General features: G+C 40.5%; 1 protein-coding gene across 1 annotated transcript in view; it reads right to left on the bottom strand.

Annotated features, from left to right (window-relative positions):
- The window catches only part of osbp2b (oxysterol binding protein 2b), a 110,683-nt gene that overhangs the window by 74,573 nt on the left and 17,699 nt on the right, over nt 1-18,411 (bottom strand). The window contains exon 2 of the mRNA XM_052104100.1: nt 6,872-7,080. Coding sequence (XP_051960060.1) covers nt 6,872-7,080 — 209 coding nt within the window. The remainder of the gene's footprint in view (nt 1-6,871; nt 7,081-18,411) is intronic.

The following is an 18,411-nucleotide window of genomic DNA, read 5'->3' as shown; positions in this document are numbered from 1 at the left end:
AAAATTTGACACGCACTATGACACAATGATGGCCGCCGTGGATAAACCAAGTAAAACAAAAAATTGTGTTTTTGCGATAGCAAAACATAGTTAGTCAATAAAAATTATTAGGAAACAAACAACTTTTCACTTACTGGATCAGGGTGTTGCTATGCAGTTGTTAGGGAGTTCTGGGTGGTCGCTAGGGCATTGAAACATGGCTGCAGGTTATTCTGGATAGGTGCTTGCTGGCCCAAGTCAAAAGGGCACACCACAAGTCTCTTCCTGGATATGACACGGGACAGGTACCTCCTTCAGTGTAAGTATATGGTTTTTTTTTGCCCATTTTATCATTCACCAAGCCAAAATCTTATGTCAGATCACTTATGTCAGATCACAAAAAAAGAAAAAAAGAGCACACTTCTCCTCAAAAGGTGAGTTATGCGGCAAGTTTACAAACCCCTAACCTCAAGTGTAGTAACAGTAATGCTTGCCTTTGCCATAACCACTAACTAAAATATCTGATATATTGGTATAATGTCAGTATTATGGACAGGGATCCTCTGCCATCTGCTGGAATCTTGCTGACATTACACTATAGCATGCATGTGTTTACATGAAGCCACAGATAAATTGAGAAAATATATTCAGTTGAATCATTCTCTTTTAAACCTGTAAATTAGTATTTTCATCTATGCATAATCTCAGTGGAAACATCACCATGATGCCCACATCCTGACAACCAGCCACAGAAGCAAAGGGGTCAACCCGCTGTCGGAGTAACTCAGACGATTTGTGTCTGTGTGGTCGAGGTGTGAATGCTGGGACATTTAGTGAGCGAAAGCGAGAGAGAGAGAGAGAGAGAGAGAGAGAGAGAGAGAGAGACAGAAAGAGAGAAGGAGAGACAGACAGACAGACAGGTGGGAGTTGGAGATAAATGACTGGTATAAAAAAAGATGCTGTTACGATTATGGCTTATAGATCTGAAGGTGCTGAACCAAAAGCTTAGATCAATGAGGAGCCTCTGACCCACTTCTCTGTGTCTCCCTATTTTTAGGAGAACACACTTGGACATCATCACTTTAAAGAAAGGCTGGGGAAGACAACCTGCTTTTCCACAGTCAAACCACACTTGAATTAAATACTATTTCTGAAAACATCTGATGATGTGAGGTTTCTCGCCCCTGGACCCTTTACCTGTTTGGCAGCTTACTTTAATCATACCTTTAATCTTACTTTAGCTTGATATTCATCCTACATGATCAATTTAGATCACATCACCCTGGTGGAATATCACTTTTTACAGCTAAAATATTTAAAGGTGACACTGTGTAATTTCTCTGCCATTAAAGGCAAAGTTCACCAAAAAAATGAAAATTCTCTCATTTATTACTCACCCTCATGCCATCTAAGATGTGTATAACTTTCTTTCTTCTGCTGAATACAAACGAAGATTTTGTTTTTTAGAAGAATATCTCTGCTCTGTAGGTCCATAAAATGCAAGAAAATGGTGATCAGGCATTTGAAGCTCCAAAAGAGAGGTAAAGTCAGCATAAACATAATCATCAATGTCTTCTGAAGTGATTTATTAGGTTTTGAGTTAGAACAGACCAACATGTAACTCCTTTTTCATTGTACATCTTGTCATTGCAATGTCTAGGCACAATCATGATTTCAAGCTCAATTACACTTCCTAGTGCTTGACACATAACGCTAGATGGCAAGTATGACATATAGTATGGAAGCCCAGGGGTGCCATTTACAAAAGAACGAAGGAATAAATTATCAATCTATTAATTTGAAAATAAAAATGTGAATAAACCAATTTATAAATGGAAAAATAAATATACACATTTCAATGTGAATAAATAAACCAATTTATAAATGGACAAATAAATAGACACATTTAAATGTGTCTATTTAATTAATGTTTTAAAATGTACTTATATTTAACAATAAAATTGACCATTAATAAAGCATATTTAATTCATGTTTAAAATGTAGCAATAAATTAGTACATTAATGAGTCTTATAAATGCACTTTTTAATGCACTTTGAAAGCACCTTTTAAATAGCATTTTATAAAGGTATTTGACAATTTCTTTTCTTAATTCATTTGCCATTTGCTTTTCCTCATTCTTTTGCCAATGGCTTTTCTTTTTAGTTTTCCTTTTCCTTTTCTTTTCTTTCTCCAAATGAGAATAAAGTTTAAAAAATGCCAATTCAGTTATAAGACACACCCCCTCTGTAGTGATGTAAGATGGCCTGTCATTTGACGACGGTATGAGCAGTTTACGTGATATTATTGGATCTGCGATTCCCGCGCATAAGAAACGGATGCAAAGAATATCAGAAATGAATGGTGGCTCGTTCACCGTTGCTGTGAAATGCTGAACGCGGGCGGCCCTACCTGAGTGTGCACAGTGATACGTGTCCAGTATGGGATCTGGTAATCATGATGCTGTCAACAGAACCAGCCTCCCGACCCGTGCCCCAAACTGAAACACGTGCATCAACCACAATTTGCCTCACCCTACTTCACCGCTTGAGGTATCGAGCCGATGAATCATACCACCAGATCCTGCACTAAAGCCCATTCGTGAACTTGGCACCACATATAATTAAATCTGTACAAAATCTATACCATTGAAAAATTTACGTTTCACTGTCCACCCCATGAAGCAATCACATTGAGCGCATTTTTGTTTCCGTCTGCAATGTTTATATTTGATTTCAATGTAAATGTGCCCTAGATTGACGCCTCTGATGGCTTGTTCATGTTTTTAGATGGCATGTCAAGTTAAAAAAGAACCTAAACTGTTAAATGTACATCTCGAGTCGAGACACCTACGTTTTGCCCTTTTGTGGCGCTGCATGTCATTTTAGTGCAACAACAACACATTCCAGCATGTGAACGGCACCATGCAGGTCAAAGTGCCCACGGACTGTACAGTGAAACTGCGAATGGCTCATTAAATCAGTTATGGTTCCTTTGATCGCTCCCCACATACTTTGATAACTGTGGCAATTCCAGAGCTAATACACGCAAACGAGCGCTGACCCCACGGCCCCTCGTGGGTCGCGGGATGCGTGTATTTATCAGACCCAAAACCCATCCGTGACGGGCCTCGCGTCTGCCCCGGCCGCTTTGGTGACTCTAGATAACCTCGGGCTGATTGCGCGCCCTCCATGGTGCCGACAACTCATTCTAATGTCTGCCTTATCAACTTTCGATGGTATTTTGGCGCCTACCATGGTGACCACGGGTAACCAGGGTTTGATTCCGGAGAGGGAGCCTGAGATACGGCTACCACATCCAAGGAAGGCAGCAGGCGCGCATATTACCCACACCCGACTCGGGGAGGCAGTGACGAAAAATAACAATACAGGTCTCTTTCGAGGCCCTGTAATTGGAATGAGCGTATCCTAAACCCATGGGAGAGGATCCATTGGAGGGTAAGTCTGGTGCCAGCAGCTGCGGTAATTCCAGCTCCAATAGCGTATATTAAAGTTGCTGCAGTTAAAAAGCTTGTAGTTGGATCTCAGGAGTGGGCTGGCGGTCCGCCGTGAGGCGAGCTACCGCCTGTCTCAGACCCTGTCTCCCGGCACCCCCGGATGCCCTTAGCTGGGTGTTCAAAGCAGGCCGCGTAACGCCTGAATATCACAGCAAGGAATAATTTAATACCACAGCTAGGAATAATGGAATAGGACACCGGTTCTATTTTGTGGGTTTTCGGACCCGGGGCCATGATTGAGACCGGGGCCATGATTGATTCACCGCTAGAGGTGAAATTCTTGGACTGGGAAAGACGGACGAAAGCGAAAGCATTTGCCAAGAATGTTTTCATTAATCAAGAATGAAAGTCAGAGGTACCATTGTAGTTCCGACCGTAAACGATGCAGACCCACGATCCATGACCCGAGGGCCGCGGGTAACCCACTGAATCAGGACTGGGGATTGCAACTATTTCCTATCAACGAGGAATTCCCAGTAAGTGCGGGTTGATTAAGTCCCTGCCCTTTGAACATACCACCCGTCTACTACCGATTGGATGGTTTAGTGAGGTCCTTGAATCGGCCCTGCCGGGGATCCTCGCGGGCCTTGGGAGAGCGCCGAGAAGATGATCAAACTTGACTATCTAGAGGTAGTAAAAGTCTTAACATGGTTTCCGTAGGTCAACCTGCGTAAGGATCATTACCGAAGGCTCCGGAGGGCGAGAAGGCCGGACGGAACGAGCCAGCAAACGAGGCTGAGGCGGGGATAGTGGCGTCGCCCCGCCCGAGGCGAACCCCCCCCCGCAGCGGTTCTTCCTCATTGAGCGAGGTCACCCGTACACACGGCACAACGCGGGCGTCCGGTGCGGGCGAGGGTACAAGCGACCTCCGGCACGACCGCGGCTGTGCCGTCCCCCCGCACGTGTCCGGACGCCGTCTCGCCAGGTGGTTAATTTGGTTAAATAATGGTTAATTTATATTAACCATTTCTGTTTTATGCACATCAGCATTCTTACAATCAAACCGCCAGTTCCCACTTACAATACAGTCCAATACGAAAACAGAAGGAATTGGGGAAACAAGACAATACACTTAAAACTTGAAAAACCAAAGTAGAGATGGTATATGCAATGCAGTACTAGGACCATTGCAGGTGCAACATGCATCTCAATCAAGCCATTGCACTTCACGTATGCATTTCCACAGGATTTACCATAGTGTAAAACAAAAGAAAACCTATTTCCAAATCTGGATTGTCTGAGGAGAAAGAACAGGATGTCAATTAATAGCCCAAGTATGAAAGATCACCCCAAGTCCGGCTCTTTGAACCCACGGCGGGCCGCCTGGGGGCGGCGCGTGTGGGCGTCCGGATGGTCGCTCGCCCCCTCGCCCGCACCGGGCGCCCGCGTTGTGCCGTGTGTACGGGTGACCTCGCTCAGTGAGGACGAACCGCTGTGAGAACCATATTATGGCAACCACGAGGAGGTTGCCCCATGTGACTACCTTCCCTAGCAACCAGGCCAATTTGGTTGCCTGGGTAACATGGCTGGAGTCACTCAGCATGCCCTGGATTGGAACTCATGACTCCAGGGGTGGTAGTCAGTGTCTTTAGTCGCTGAGCTACCATGCCCAAATTTTCGAAAATTCTGTGAATAAATTAAGAGGATTGTACAGCTGGGTGGGTCTGCAGCAGCTCTGTGTGTAGTCGCATGATAAGACATTTAACTTTATTTATCCAATAAGTAGCCTTCAAATTTGTAAACAGAAGCCTTTCTTGTTATGGTTGATGTTCAAACCATTTTGTCTCACATAACTGTCAGTGGTAATTTCATTTCCATTGAAATACGATATGTAATTAATATAAATAGCTTATAATAAAAAGTATTATTAAATAAGCAAATAATAATATTCAAAAACTGTATCTAAACTATTCCAAGGGTAATAAATAAATACTAATACCACCGACACGTATATTTTGTAACTTTGCATGTCAGTGACACTGGCTGCCCGAAAGTGCACCGTTTAGATTGGTTTCATGCTGAAGATCTGCTAAGAAGTCAGTTTTCATGTTTTCTCTCATAAATGTAAACATGTTTAAATGTCAATATCATCATTTACATTTACAGCATGTCTAAAGCAAAATATCAGTGCTGGTATTACTAGATTACATTGACACTGTCAAACACAACATACTCTTAGACAGACTGGAACATTCTGAGCATTCTGAGATTATATTCTTCTCACCACAATTGTACAGAGCATTTATCTGAGTTACCGTAGAGTCTGTCAGTTCGAACAAGTCTGGCCATTCTCAGTTGGCCTCTCTCATCAACAAAGTATTTACATCCACAGAACTGACGCTAACTGGATGTTTTTTGTTTTTGGCACCATTCTGAGTAAATTCTAGAGACTGTTGTGTGTGAAAATCCCAGGAGATCAGCAGTTACAGAAATACTCAAACCAGCCCGTCTGGTACCAACAATAATCCATGTGATTATCTAATCAGCCACTCATGTGGCAGCAGTGCAGTGCATAAAATCAGGCATATACGGGTCAGGAGCTTCAGCTAATGTTCACGTCAACCATCAGAATGGGAAAATATGTGATCTAAATGATTTTGACCATGGCATGAACTCAATTTTCCCTGCTTTAATAGCTAATGTGCATGCATTGATTGACAGCCGATGTCTGTATCTAAAAGGTGATTGGCTATTTTACCTGTACGGCGGGACTTCCTATCTATATCTGTTGACCATTGGCTGCAGTTGGGCGTTTTAATTTTTCCCATTCATTTACTAGAAGTGGCCTATCTATGCTAAATATTCTCTGGTGCAACTTAAAAGTAAAAGTGTTTCACGTGTGCTATAAGTAAATGTCTCATTCATTATGCACTGCATGTACAATTGGTTTGAGTAGGTATTTTTTGAGAAAATGCGATTGCTAACGTGAACATGCCATCTATTGTTGCTGGACTACTGTGTGTACTGTTATGTCTTTCTTCCTAACGTATTAACAATTTCTTCATGTGCAAATAAATTACTATAATTTGATGACTAAACAGAAATCAGAAGAAACTGCTATCTACCATTTAAAATACAATATTAATTTTATTTTATTTTTTTATAAAGTTTTGTGTGAAATTGAGTAAAGATAGTGCTAAATAAGAGTTTATTATTATTTTTTTGCTATTTTATGTTTATGTTATTTACTATATTAAACTGTGTTATATATCGGCCACCCTGCTCTCTGGATATCCATATCGGTCGACCACTACTCATGACTCTAATGGCCCCACAAAATTTGGGCTAGACAGTAAAGCCTCTAAAAGGAACGATCCATTTCAGTCACAAAATACAAACAAACAAACTCATGTTTATGAGAGTGCTTCTGTTCTTACCAGACTGATCATTCATCATTCGGATGGCTTTAGCCTTGGCCAGCTCCAACGCTGTCACCCATCTCTGCCTCTCCACCTCCGTGCTGGCTTTCAGATGGTAAGTGCGACCCCCACTGCTCAGAACTATATTGCAGGCATCCTCTGTGTCGATGTGCGCCGTGGCAAGGTTGATGGTGCCGCGACATGTGTGGGCCATCTCTGCCTGTGTCCTACCATGAGCGTTGAAGACAGAAGGACAGACAGGAAATGAGAGAGTGTTGTTGATACATGATTTAAAAAGACATGTATGAATAATGACCAAATAAATATTAGATAAAGAGACCAGTAAAAGGACAGAAACAAACAAGGGCGAGAGAGATAAAGAGATGAATACTGCTTTTGAATCATTCAATCAAATCTCCAGTTTGATATGTCCATGCAGTTCAGAATATAACCTGAACAGGGTTTTCACTTAATGACACTGGTGCTCCTGACCCTGGATCAGTATTCATTCATTTGGCAGATGTGTTTATCAAAAGAGACTTACAGTGTATTCAAGGTATACATTTTATCAGTTTGTGTGTTTCCTGTGAATTTAACTCATGACCTTGGTACACTTCGTGCCATGAAAGCTAAGTGGAGATGTAGGAACTCAATCCCCTTCCTTTAATCACATTACATTAGAGATCAATTAAGACCACACATTTTAAAGTCTTACATGTATTACAATGCTCTCTGGAATACTTGATTCTGATTGGTCAAATGCGATATCCAGCGGTCTGACATTTCTGACTAGTAAGGCACATCAGGGGATAAAGTGATGTCAGACTGATCACTGTCGACTACTAAGCGGATTGATGTAAAGTCTGTTGATCATAATTGGAAAATAAAACTCTTTTTAGTGTAATCTGATGCAAAGAAGCACAAGTTATGATACCAGTGTTGTCACATTTTACTGCTGATTTGAAATATCTTTTTTATCGTAATCTTGACCAACAATTTCTGACATTTTGGTCTTTCCCCATTCAAGTAGATAGGAACTGCACTTGTATGCTGCTTGTTTACATATTTAAAATAGCTGCCCAGCCTGCCTGAGAGTGTTCCAAAAATGGCCGCCGAGTGGACTGACATGCTAAAAAGATTTTGGTAGAGTTCGGAATGCAAACCACAATACTCTATAACTATTTCTGCCATTAACATATATGGCAGAAGTAGTAAGAGTAGTATATGCCATTCTGAACAAGGTACTACGCAACACTAACAGGATGTGACATCACAGATCTCTGTGTAACGCTCATATGAGCCCTCAAAAACACTCACTTTCATGCACGCACCTTTCTGCAATCAGCTCACACAAACATGTATTCAAGCACAAACAGATACATTTGAACACACACACACACACACACAAAGTTGTGGAGAGAGACTGAGCACCTGTCAGTGTTAAATTCTACACAGAGCTGCATATTCAGTGGGCAGAGAATGGAGGATAACATGGCTACTGAGTGTCAGCTGGACCCCTCTGAGAAAAACACCAAACAACAGCACTCAAACAAGCCAGCCAGTGCCACGACCAGTGAGAGAGGACAGAGAGTGATGTAAGCCCTGAAAGAGTGAGAGATCAGGAAGAAAAGTTAAAGTTCCATTATTCAACAGCAAAGAAAATAAATTACTGAGGCCTACCCTTGAGGAAACACAACCGAAAATTTAACAAGCAACAAGCAAAATAGAAAACTACTAAAAGCAGGACTATAGCTCTGTTTGATCTTACTTCATAATGCTGTCCACTAGAAATGTATTTATGGGCTGATATTTGGCCATTCGTTTACTGGCCTAAAATTCAGCCAATTCAGTGAGTTAACAAGTGTTATCTTAAGTCGGTTCCAAAAGCAACCATCACATTTGTCATGGATCATACACATTTTCTGTTTACAATTTTGTGAATTTCAAATAAACCTGAAGATTGATACAGAATACATTTGGCATACTGTCTATAGTAGACATTGGACAGGGTAGACATAGGGTTGCCACCTGTAACATATTATACGGGATTGGTCTCCATTTCAGGTACTGACTAGGCACAACCCTAATTAGGTTCTTCAGTGAGAAACAGTCTAGAGCTACAAGGTGATATGGCTGCTGACAATTATGTCATATGTACTTAGACAGAGAGATGAAGACTGTAGCTCAACTATTCAAAAACACGCTGTAGCTCGATTAGCGCCAAAAGTTATGGTGTTGTGTTGCCACTTGATGTCCAATGTAAAATCTGGGTCCTGAAGCAAAATCAGTTTAGAAGCATAAAATTGACATTTCTAAAAACATATTGGTGACCACTACTCTGCACTACAAGCTATGAACTTTGAGAAAAATGCAGGTCAAAACAGGTAAAACTGTCTGGGTCAGGGTGACTGGTCCTTTAGAGTGAGAAATATCTCAGGCCTGAAAGGATCCCAGAGTCCGCTATGAGTCTCTAAGGTCATTCTTAGGAGCACTGATTGAACAGACCCTTAAGCAGAAGCAGAAAAATATCCTAAAGCCTCACACAAAACTGCACAGCGGTCTGAGACAGACTCGGGGTATAAGGAGACAGAGAGAGAGACCTCTGTCAGCTGGTTATGAAACACTTTTTTCTTAGACACAATGTCTAACATTGATTCAGACACACACACCAGACCTTCTCACAGCAGTGAAGCTCTGCTGACTCTGCTGAGAAAGCATTGGAGAGGAAGAGTGAAAGAAGTGAGGGAATAAGGAAAGCAAGAGGCATAAAGGGGGCAAAGAGAAGGAGAAACAAAAGGGTGGGAGAGAACGAGTGAGCCAGAATCTTGTCTGTCTCTCTGTGTGTGTGTGTGTGTGTGTGTGTGTGTGTGTGTGTGTGTGTGTGTGTGTGTGTGTGTGTGTGTGTGTGTGTGTGTGTGTGTCTTGCTGCTCTGGTTACCCAGTATCTGTTGCACGTCTCTAATGGAATTTCAAAGCACTGACCTCTCAGAGAAACTGTGAGAAGAGCTCCAGACAGAGGATCTCTTACATAGATACACACTTTGTTTGTCGGAATTAATATATATATTTAAAGTGTGTTCATATGATGATTTGTGTATGCAGGAGTGTGTTGTACTTTAAAGTTCCCTCACTGTTTGAGCTCTGATGATTAAAGTCAAACATAGTGCATTTCTGTGCATGTTTTAAGTGCTTGTGCGTGCACACACACACACACACACACACACACACACACACACACACACACACATTCACATATCTAAATGTATCCCATAACTTAGCTGTCTGTCACTAATTTGGCTTCAACAGTACTGTATGCAGTGGCCTTAAATAGTATTGGAAGCTTAAGCCCCTCTTGCAAATCTAGAACTATGTATTTCATTGCATTAGATACAAAACATCAACTAAATCACATATTTGCTATTCTAACCAATTGGTCCCAGGGTCTTTTAGTGGATGTATGAAGTCAGGTGCCCTCAAGTACAGGTGTAGCTCATCTTAATTTTGAACAGTACATTAAGTATATATATATATATATATATATATATATATATATATATATATATATATATATATATATACTTACTTATGTAAGGCTACACAAGAAATTGATTTAAAACCAAATTAAGTCATCAATCTGCAATGGCACTTATTTAAGTTTTAAAATGTAAGTTTAGCGTTGTAAGCAGAAATGTATTTCTATGGAAAAAATGCAATTAAAAATAAGCTGTCTCAAAAGCTAATAGAGGATATTATTTAATTCCACAAGAAAGGTCATGGCTAAAAATAAATTTCCAAGGCACTTCAATTTCCAATAGACAAAGTTGGCAACACCATTCATACATTTTTTAAATATGGTACAACAGCAACCTTCTTGGGGTGTGGAAGAAAGCAAAACTTCACCAAGGGAAATGTTGACTCCAGTTGACTGGAGTCAACATTCAAGATATAATTAGGAAAGACCTGTAAGAAGCTTTTATAGATGTATGATACTAAACTGAAAATGAGTTCTAGACCCATGGGTCAGTAGTACATCTGAAGTAAGATGACAAGGTGATGACAAGAATGACACATCACCACAGTCAAGCATGGAGGTGGGTCAGTCCTGTTATGGGGGTGATTTGCGGCTGCATGAAACGGCTATCCTGACTATGTGACTGACACCTCCCCTCCAGCCTCTCCTGCAGGAATGGAAGCACCGACCCGATTGCATACCTTTGGGGGTCTTCATGTCGGGAAGAACACCACTTAGAGAACAGACAGCACTTCAAGGCATACAGGCACCTCATAGAGGGCGTCTTAGCCTGAATGTTTGTGTATACTACCACGGACAGAAGGCCACATAGGTCTTCCGCGTCTCATCCAAGGGCCAGATGTGGAGATTCCAGAGGTCTGGTCGCGGGTACCCCGATGGTACCCCGTCCCTGAGAGGACATCTCTCCTCAGGGGAATTTGCTCTCCCCTGAGCATGACCTGCCGCAATAGCATGTCCAACACAGTTGAGGTTGCCTGGGATGTGAGTGGCTCACAACGATTTGAGTCACTGCTGACTCCAGAGGTGGAGACAATGGTGGCGACAACAGGCGATTGACAGTTGATATACGCTACTGTTGCCGTGTTGTCCATCTGGACCTTTGAGTCCCGAGAAGTGCATGGCGCCACGGGGCACATCGCATACTCGTCACGCTGATCTGCCGCCACCTGTTCATCCCTTGGACAGACCTGCTGTTTCTACGGACAGGGGTTCCCCTAGAGCAGGTGTTCAGGCGTGACCGCCGCCGAGGACATCATAAGCCCCAGGAGCCTCTGAAATTGTTTCAGAACAGGGGCGCAGATGGCTGTCGCCGACTTCCTTTCCAGAAATGGGGGGGAGTGGTAGGCAGGCCGGATGGCACCCCATCCTTAGTCGAGGGTGGTGGGGATATGTGGCAGTGGGGGCGTGGTCAAGCGTCCATTCGGAGAGAGAGAAAGTGGTAAAGGCACTTACACCTGAGCTAAATTACATCTAACACCTGTCTCTTATTCCAGTGAGCATGCGGAGAGCGGCATATTACAACTTTGCGCTGGAGTATAAGAGGTGTTGCATGATCTGGCCAGATTCAATTAAACGCTGCCAGAGCTTGCGTCCACTTATCGTTTTACGATATTTCTCTTTCTTTCTACAGGTGAGCAAATGGGTTAAGAATGTAAATTAATTATTAGAAAGTAAACGGTATGTGTCAGAGTGTGCAGGGAATGTGTTAAGATGTTCTTTCTCTGTGTAAAAACATTTATTTAATGTATATGTTCAGCTATTGTTGGATTCATGCATTTAAGAAAAATTTGTAATCAAAATAAGGGTTTTAAAGTTCCAATATTTGAAAATATATGAAAGAAATTAGTTTTAAAATTTTGTAAAAGGAGATGGTATGTTAATTTGCCTGTTCAGAGAAAACGTGAGGGAGTTAAACTGAAATTACTGTTAGCGGTGCAGAGCCAAAATTACGCTGAGTGTAATGAGTTAGATCCAAGATGGCAGCCTCCATGTGTGAAACTTGGTCAATGTGAAAATGAATTCAATGTGTAGAAAGCATTAATCTTTTATTCATTAACAGTTACGTAAACACAACCAGTGTTATTAATATTTACAAGAAAATGTGAGAACTGAATATATGTATATATCTTTACAGACTAATATGACGATGTTATATTACTGATCATATTGTATGGTATTGAAACTCTAATGAGTCAGAAATAATGCACAAAGACACCTGGAACTTGAAAAGACTATTGAAAATGTGTGTATTGAACTTGGACGGTTTTTGTCAATGTTAGTGAGTGTTTCTGCTTAACACAGACATGTGATGTTGAAACTACAGTGAATGTCAAGAGTGCTTATTCATAGGATAAATTAAGATACTATTACTTTGAAATTTAATAGGAAGAAAATCTATTATGAACAGATTCAATTAAAAGCTGCCAGAGCTTGCACCCACTTATCGTTTTATGATATTTATTTTTCTTTCTACAATTCACTATACAACTTTAAATTATCCACTCAAGCCACCCTGGCCTGAGGTGGGTAACACATCATTGCTCTCCAACTCATTTCCATCTCCGAACTTGGAGTTCTTACAATGTGTATGTAAAATGGCTAGAAATAGCATTTTAGCTTAGCATAAAGATAACAATTTCTATTTCTCTATTTATGCATTTGGCAGACAAGTTTGGCAGTAAGTTGCTTTTATCCAAAGCGACTTACAGTGCACTTATTACAGGGACAATCCCCCCAGAGCAACCTGGAGTTAAGTGCCTTGCTCAAGGACACAATGGTGGTGGCCATGGGGATCGAACCAACAACCTTCTGATTACCAGTTATGTGCTTTAGCCCACTACACCACCACCACACCAAATATATTTTTATGAAATGTTTAGTGCTTTTGCTTTTTCCCCTTAAATGCTTGAATTTCTGATATTTTGTTATCTTTTAAAAATAACTACTTAATTTAAAATAAAATGGAAAAATATAAATACTTTTTTGTTATCTAATGCAATAACAAAATTGTTTTTGAATGGCAACTCTCTTTCATTGTATAGACCTACACAGAGGTGTTTCCAGCATTGAAGGACATCCGGGGCTTAGCCCAGACAATTTTATTTTCATACTAGCAACCACTTCTCTGTAGTCCAAAGCTGGTGAGAGGGTATTCTTTGAGTTTTGCTCTGGCTGGGCCTGTTTCTACAGTTCCTAAATCTTCCACTCTAGTACTATCCTCGACTAACTCATCCTCTCTCCTCCCTGAATCATCTGTGATGCAAAAGAACAGATACAGCCAATAACTTATTGCAATCAGCTTCAAACAACTAATTCATCAAGTGCTACATATTTCAAATTGTAGACCAATACCATTGAAGTAAATGTATTGGGAAGATCCGATCAGTGGCATTGCCCTAAGATCTATCATGATTCTTGAATTTTCATGTACATTACCATAAAGTTATCACAAAAGAGTTATATTATAGTGAGTAAAGTGAGGTAAAAAAAATTATTTTATATAAATTTATATTTTTTGACATAAATGGTCAAAATGATGTATAAGATCCTAAGTTAAAGCAATACATGAATAACTTTAGTCTAAGTTCATTGACACACCATGGCATCGAACTGTATATTTCTAAATGTTCATCTGTCATAATCCTTTCATTAGGATCATTAGGATCATTAGGAGCATTGGGATAAACAATGTTTCACTTTTAACTTTCTCTAAAGTAAAGTGACTGATTAATTGTTCCCAGTTTCCATGCCTGATTCTGGCACAGCTGCTGCTGCTGCTCCTCAGTCTGCAGCTCATCTTTGCTACACTCTACAAAACCATTTAATCAAATCAAAGTGTATATTTCCTACAAATTAATATCACAAAACAAGTCACACATAAATTTTATGTTAATGCTTATTGGTTATCCTTAGAGAAAACAACACCTGATAAACAAGAAAAGTACACTCAGAACGGGACTTGAATCAACGGCTCCGGCGTATGAGCCGGATGCGCTAACAAGGAGCTAACAAGTAGATTCAGTCGCTAGAGCACCTGTTGAGCCCAGGAGAGTGAGGTTTACACACTGCACAGCTATCTACCTGCTGGCTCACGTTACAAGTGCAGTGTGATAAAACTAGTGTTCCTGACTACCCACTGACTTCTTTCAGAAAAATCCCTGTAGCCTCATTTGCTTCATTTTTGCTGTTTTTCCTGCTAACTGCTTTTAACTCGCCAATAAGTAACATTAGTTGATGTCAGCTCCTCCCCTACCTGCTGCATATTCAACAGAGAGGAAGAAATGAAGTAGCCCATAGGCTACCGACAGCAAAGAAACTTATTCTATAGGCTAGATTATTTTTAAGACCTATGTCTATTTTACAGGCTGTATGCAGTATGTGCAAAGCCAAAGCACAATGAAATAAGGCAATTTATGATTACAGGGGCTTTACATAGGCTTTTGTCCGGTTTCATAATTGTCAGTTAACATTTCAAAATACATTCGGGGCTACACTCAAACCATTCGGGGCTGAAGCCCCGGCAAAATCGGCTGCCGCCGCCTCTGGACCTACGCAGCTAAAATATTCTTCTAAAAATATTCGCTTGTGTCCATCAGAAGAAAGAAAGTCATACACATCAGGGATGGCATGAGGGTGAGAAAATGATGACAGAATTTAAATTTTTGGGTGAACTATCCTTTAAGCGTCCAAATACTATCAGGGGCCACGTTACACTATGAAAACACACAAGCATTTAGAGATTGCATACAGATATCTGGGTTATTACAGTAAATGCACACAATTATACTGTATTGTACATAGAGTATAATATCATTATATGAGCTAATTACATTTTCTGTCACCTAAACCTACCTTTTTTCATTTTTAAATTTTAATTAAGATTTAGTATGTGTACTACTATCCTTGTGGGGACCAAATGTTGGCAAAAGCTGACCTACACACATCTGCAGTACAGAGATAAAGAGGGAGTGAGAAAGAAAGAAACAGAGAAAAAAGGCCACAGCATTAACAGGAAACCAATGCAATGAAAGAGAGTCCAATGTCTGCTGGCTACATTTATCAGGCTTTCAGAGGGCTGATGGTCTGACAGTCAAAAAACCAAGCAATTGGCTGAATTTAAACTCAGGTGACTGAGCCACAGGGGGAGGGACAGTGGAAGAGTGACAGATTCACATTCTTTTCATAGACTAAACATTAATTCACCAATTCACTATGAGCTGAGGTTTCATTCTCAAAACCTACCAATGCCCGAGCAGAATGGAGACTTTATCCATGATGTACAGAGGGGTAATAGCAGAAATCTTAAATTAGCTGCACCCACCCTGCAGAGAAAAGACTGGACACAAATGGCTGTAAGTGGGTCAGAACTGAGAACATGAAGCCAAGATGAGGAACTATGTTCAGGGGCAAAAAAAGAGCACTATTGCTTATTTTGCACTATTTTCCTATTTTCAGTGAAAATTAAATGTGTTGGCAACAATATGTTCTCAAAATAAGTTGGCAATTATTTTCTCATACCAGTATAGCACAAATAAAACTGAGAACTGAAATAAGGGTATGAACATTTAAAACAAAGACAAAAACAAAAGGCAGATGAGAGACAAAAGAATTCATCCAAAAAAGAAAACAGAGATAAAACCAGTAGACTGAGGAGAAATAAGGAGGGTGTGAGAGCAAAATAAGATGAAGTGAAAGTAAGGAAAGAGAGATGTATGTGTATAACCAAATATTTCCATTTGCAGACTCTCTGATCACAGTCTGTCCATAGAAAAAGGCAGACAGAAACACTATTGGCTTCCAAATGAAGACGTGTGGGTGTGCCTCAGCTGACTTTTATCAACATCATCACAGTATAACACACCCTGACCAATATCCTTCTACTATAATTTGTTTTGTTTAACGTGTATCTACTACCCTAAAGCTGTTAATGAGCACAGTGCCATTAAGAAATATGCACTTGTCCTCCATTTCTGGTGACTTGAGAAAATGAAAAGACATGATGACATTTCCTGTACATGAATAAAGTGGATGCTCACTGACTTATACAATGCATTCTAGGAATTTCTAGGGCGATAACATTCACTGCGCTGGAAAGATTTTAACAAATGGACAGTCCTAGAAATGGCTAAGCACAAAATAATGAAGTAGGGAGCAGAATTAGACAAATCCAGAGCATTAAACAGACTTTGTAAATACACCTACTTGCCACACAGATGCAGCTTCTGTGCCACCTTTGCAGTGAAAATATGGCTTTAATCATTCAAATCATTAATTCCCAAACAGCCGATTTAAGTCGCTTGAGGATTTAAGAATATGAGTTTGGTAGATCGAATTCCTGTTATATTTTGTAATTCATAAATATTCACAGTTCCACGAGAAATAAAAGTTCACATTCAGTCAGAGATACCTGGCCAAGCAAAAGCTGCACTAACCAGGCACAAGCCCAAGGGATTTTTGCATTTCAGAAAATATATAATATTTTTGCCACATTTTTAACTGTACAGTAGATTATACATTCTTACGGTTAAATTAACTGTAACATTTGTAATAGTGTTAAATAGTGAAATTGTATAATCGTGACGTCCCTAAGCATGAGAGACCTGTGGTGGGGGTAATATCCAGTATAAACTTTTTAGATGGATATTTACTAGTGCTAATTATTTTTATGTTCAAAATCAAATATTATTTGGATCAAGCAAAACATTATAAAAATAATCTATACAAAGCTTCCTAGCAAAATAAATTATACATATATATATACACTCACCTAAAGGATTATTAGGAACACCTGTTCAATTTCTCATTAATGCAATTATCTAATCAACCAATCACATGGCAGTTGCTTCAATGCATATAGGGGTGTGGTCCTGGTCAAGACAATCTCCTGAACTCCAAACTGAATGTCAGAATGGGAAAGAAAGGGGATTTAAGCAATTTTGAGCGTGGCATGGTTGTTGGTGCCAGACGGGCCGGTCTGAGTATTTCACAATCTGCCCAGTAACTGGGATTTTCACACACAACCATTTCTAGGGTTTACAAAGAATGGTGTGAAAAGGGAAAAACATCCAATATGCGGCAGTCCTGTGGGCGAAAATGCCTTGTTGATGCTAGAGGTCAGAGGAGAATGGGCCGACTCATTCAAGCTGATAGAAGAGCAACTTTGCCTGAAATAACCACTCGTTACAACCGAGGTATGCAGCAAAGCATTTGTGAAGCCACAACATGCACAACCTTGAGGCGGATGGGCTACAACAGCAGAAGACCCCACCGGGTACCAATCATCTCCACTACAAATAGGAAAAAGAGGCTACAATTTGCAAGAGCTCACCAAAATTGGACAGTTGAAGACTGGAAAAATGTTGCCTGGTCTGATGAGTCTCGATTTCTGTTGAGACATTCAGATGGTAGAGTCAGAATTTGGCATAAACAGAATGAGAACATGGATCCATCATGCCTTGTTACCACTGTGCAGGCTGGTGGTGGTGGTGTAATGGTGTGGGGGATGTTTTCTTGGCACACTTTAGGCCCCTTAGTGCCAATTGGGCATCGTTTAAATGCCATGGCCTACCTGAGCATTGTTTCTGACCATGTCCATCCCTTTATGGCCACCATGTACCCATCCTACTTCCAGCAGGATAATGCACCTTGTCACAAAGCTCGAATCATTTCAAATTGGTTTCTTGAACATGACAATGAGTTCACTGTACTAAAATGGCCCCCACAGTCACCAGATCTCAACCCAATAGAGCATCTTTGGGATGTGGTGGAACGGGAGCTTCGTGCCCTGGATGTGCATCCCACAAATCTCCATCAACTGCAAGATGCTATCCTATCAATATGGGCCAACATTTCTAAAGAATACTTTCAACACCTTGTTGAATCAATGCCACGTAGAATTAAGGCAGTTCTGAAGGCGAAAGGGGGTCAAACACAGTATTAGTATGGTGATCCTAATAATCCTTTAGGTGACTGTATATACTGTATATATATATATATATATATATTAGATTTATGAGGTTGCTTGTTG

Source organism: Xyrauchen texanus, chromosome 3 (assembly GCF_025860055.1).
Source record: "Xyrauchen texanus isolate HMW12.3.18 chromosome 3, RBS_HiC_50CHRs, whole genome shotgun sequence".
Classification (NCBI taxonomy): Eukaryota; Metazoa; Chordata; class Actinopteri; order Cypriniformes; family Catostomidae; genus Xyrauchen; species Xyrauchen texanus.
The sequence above is the reverse complement of the archived record's forward strand: the minus strand, read 5'-3'. Positions and strand labels throughout refer to the sequence as shown.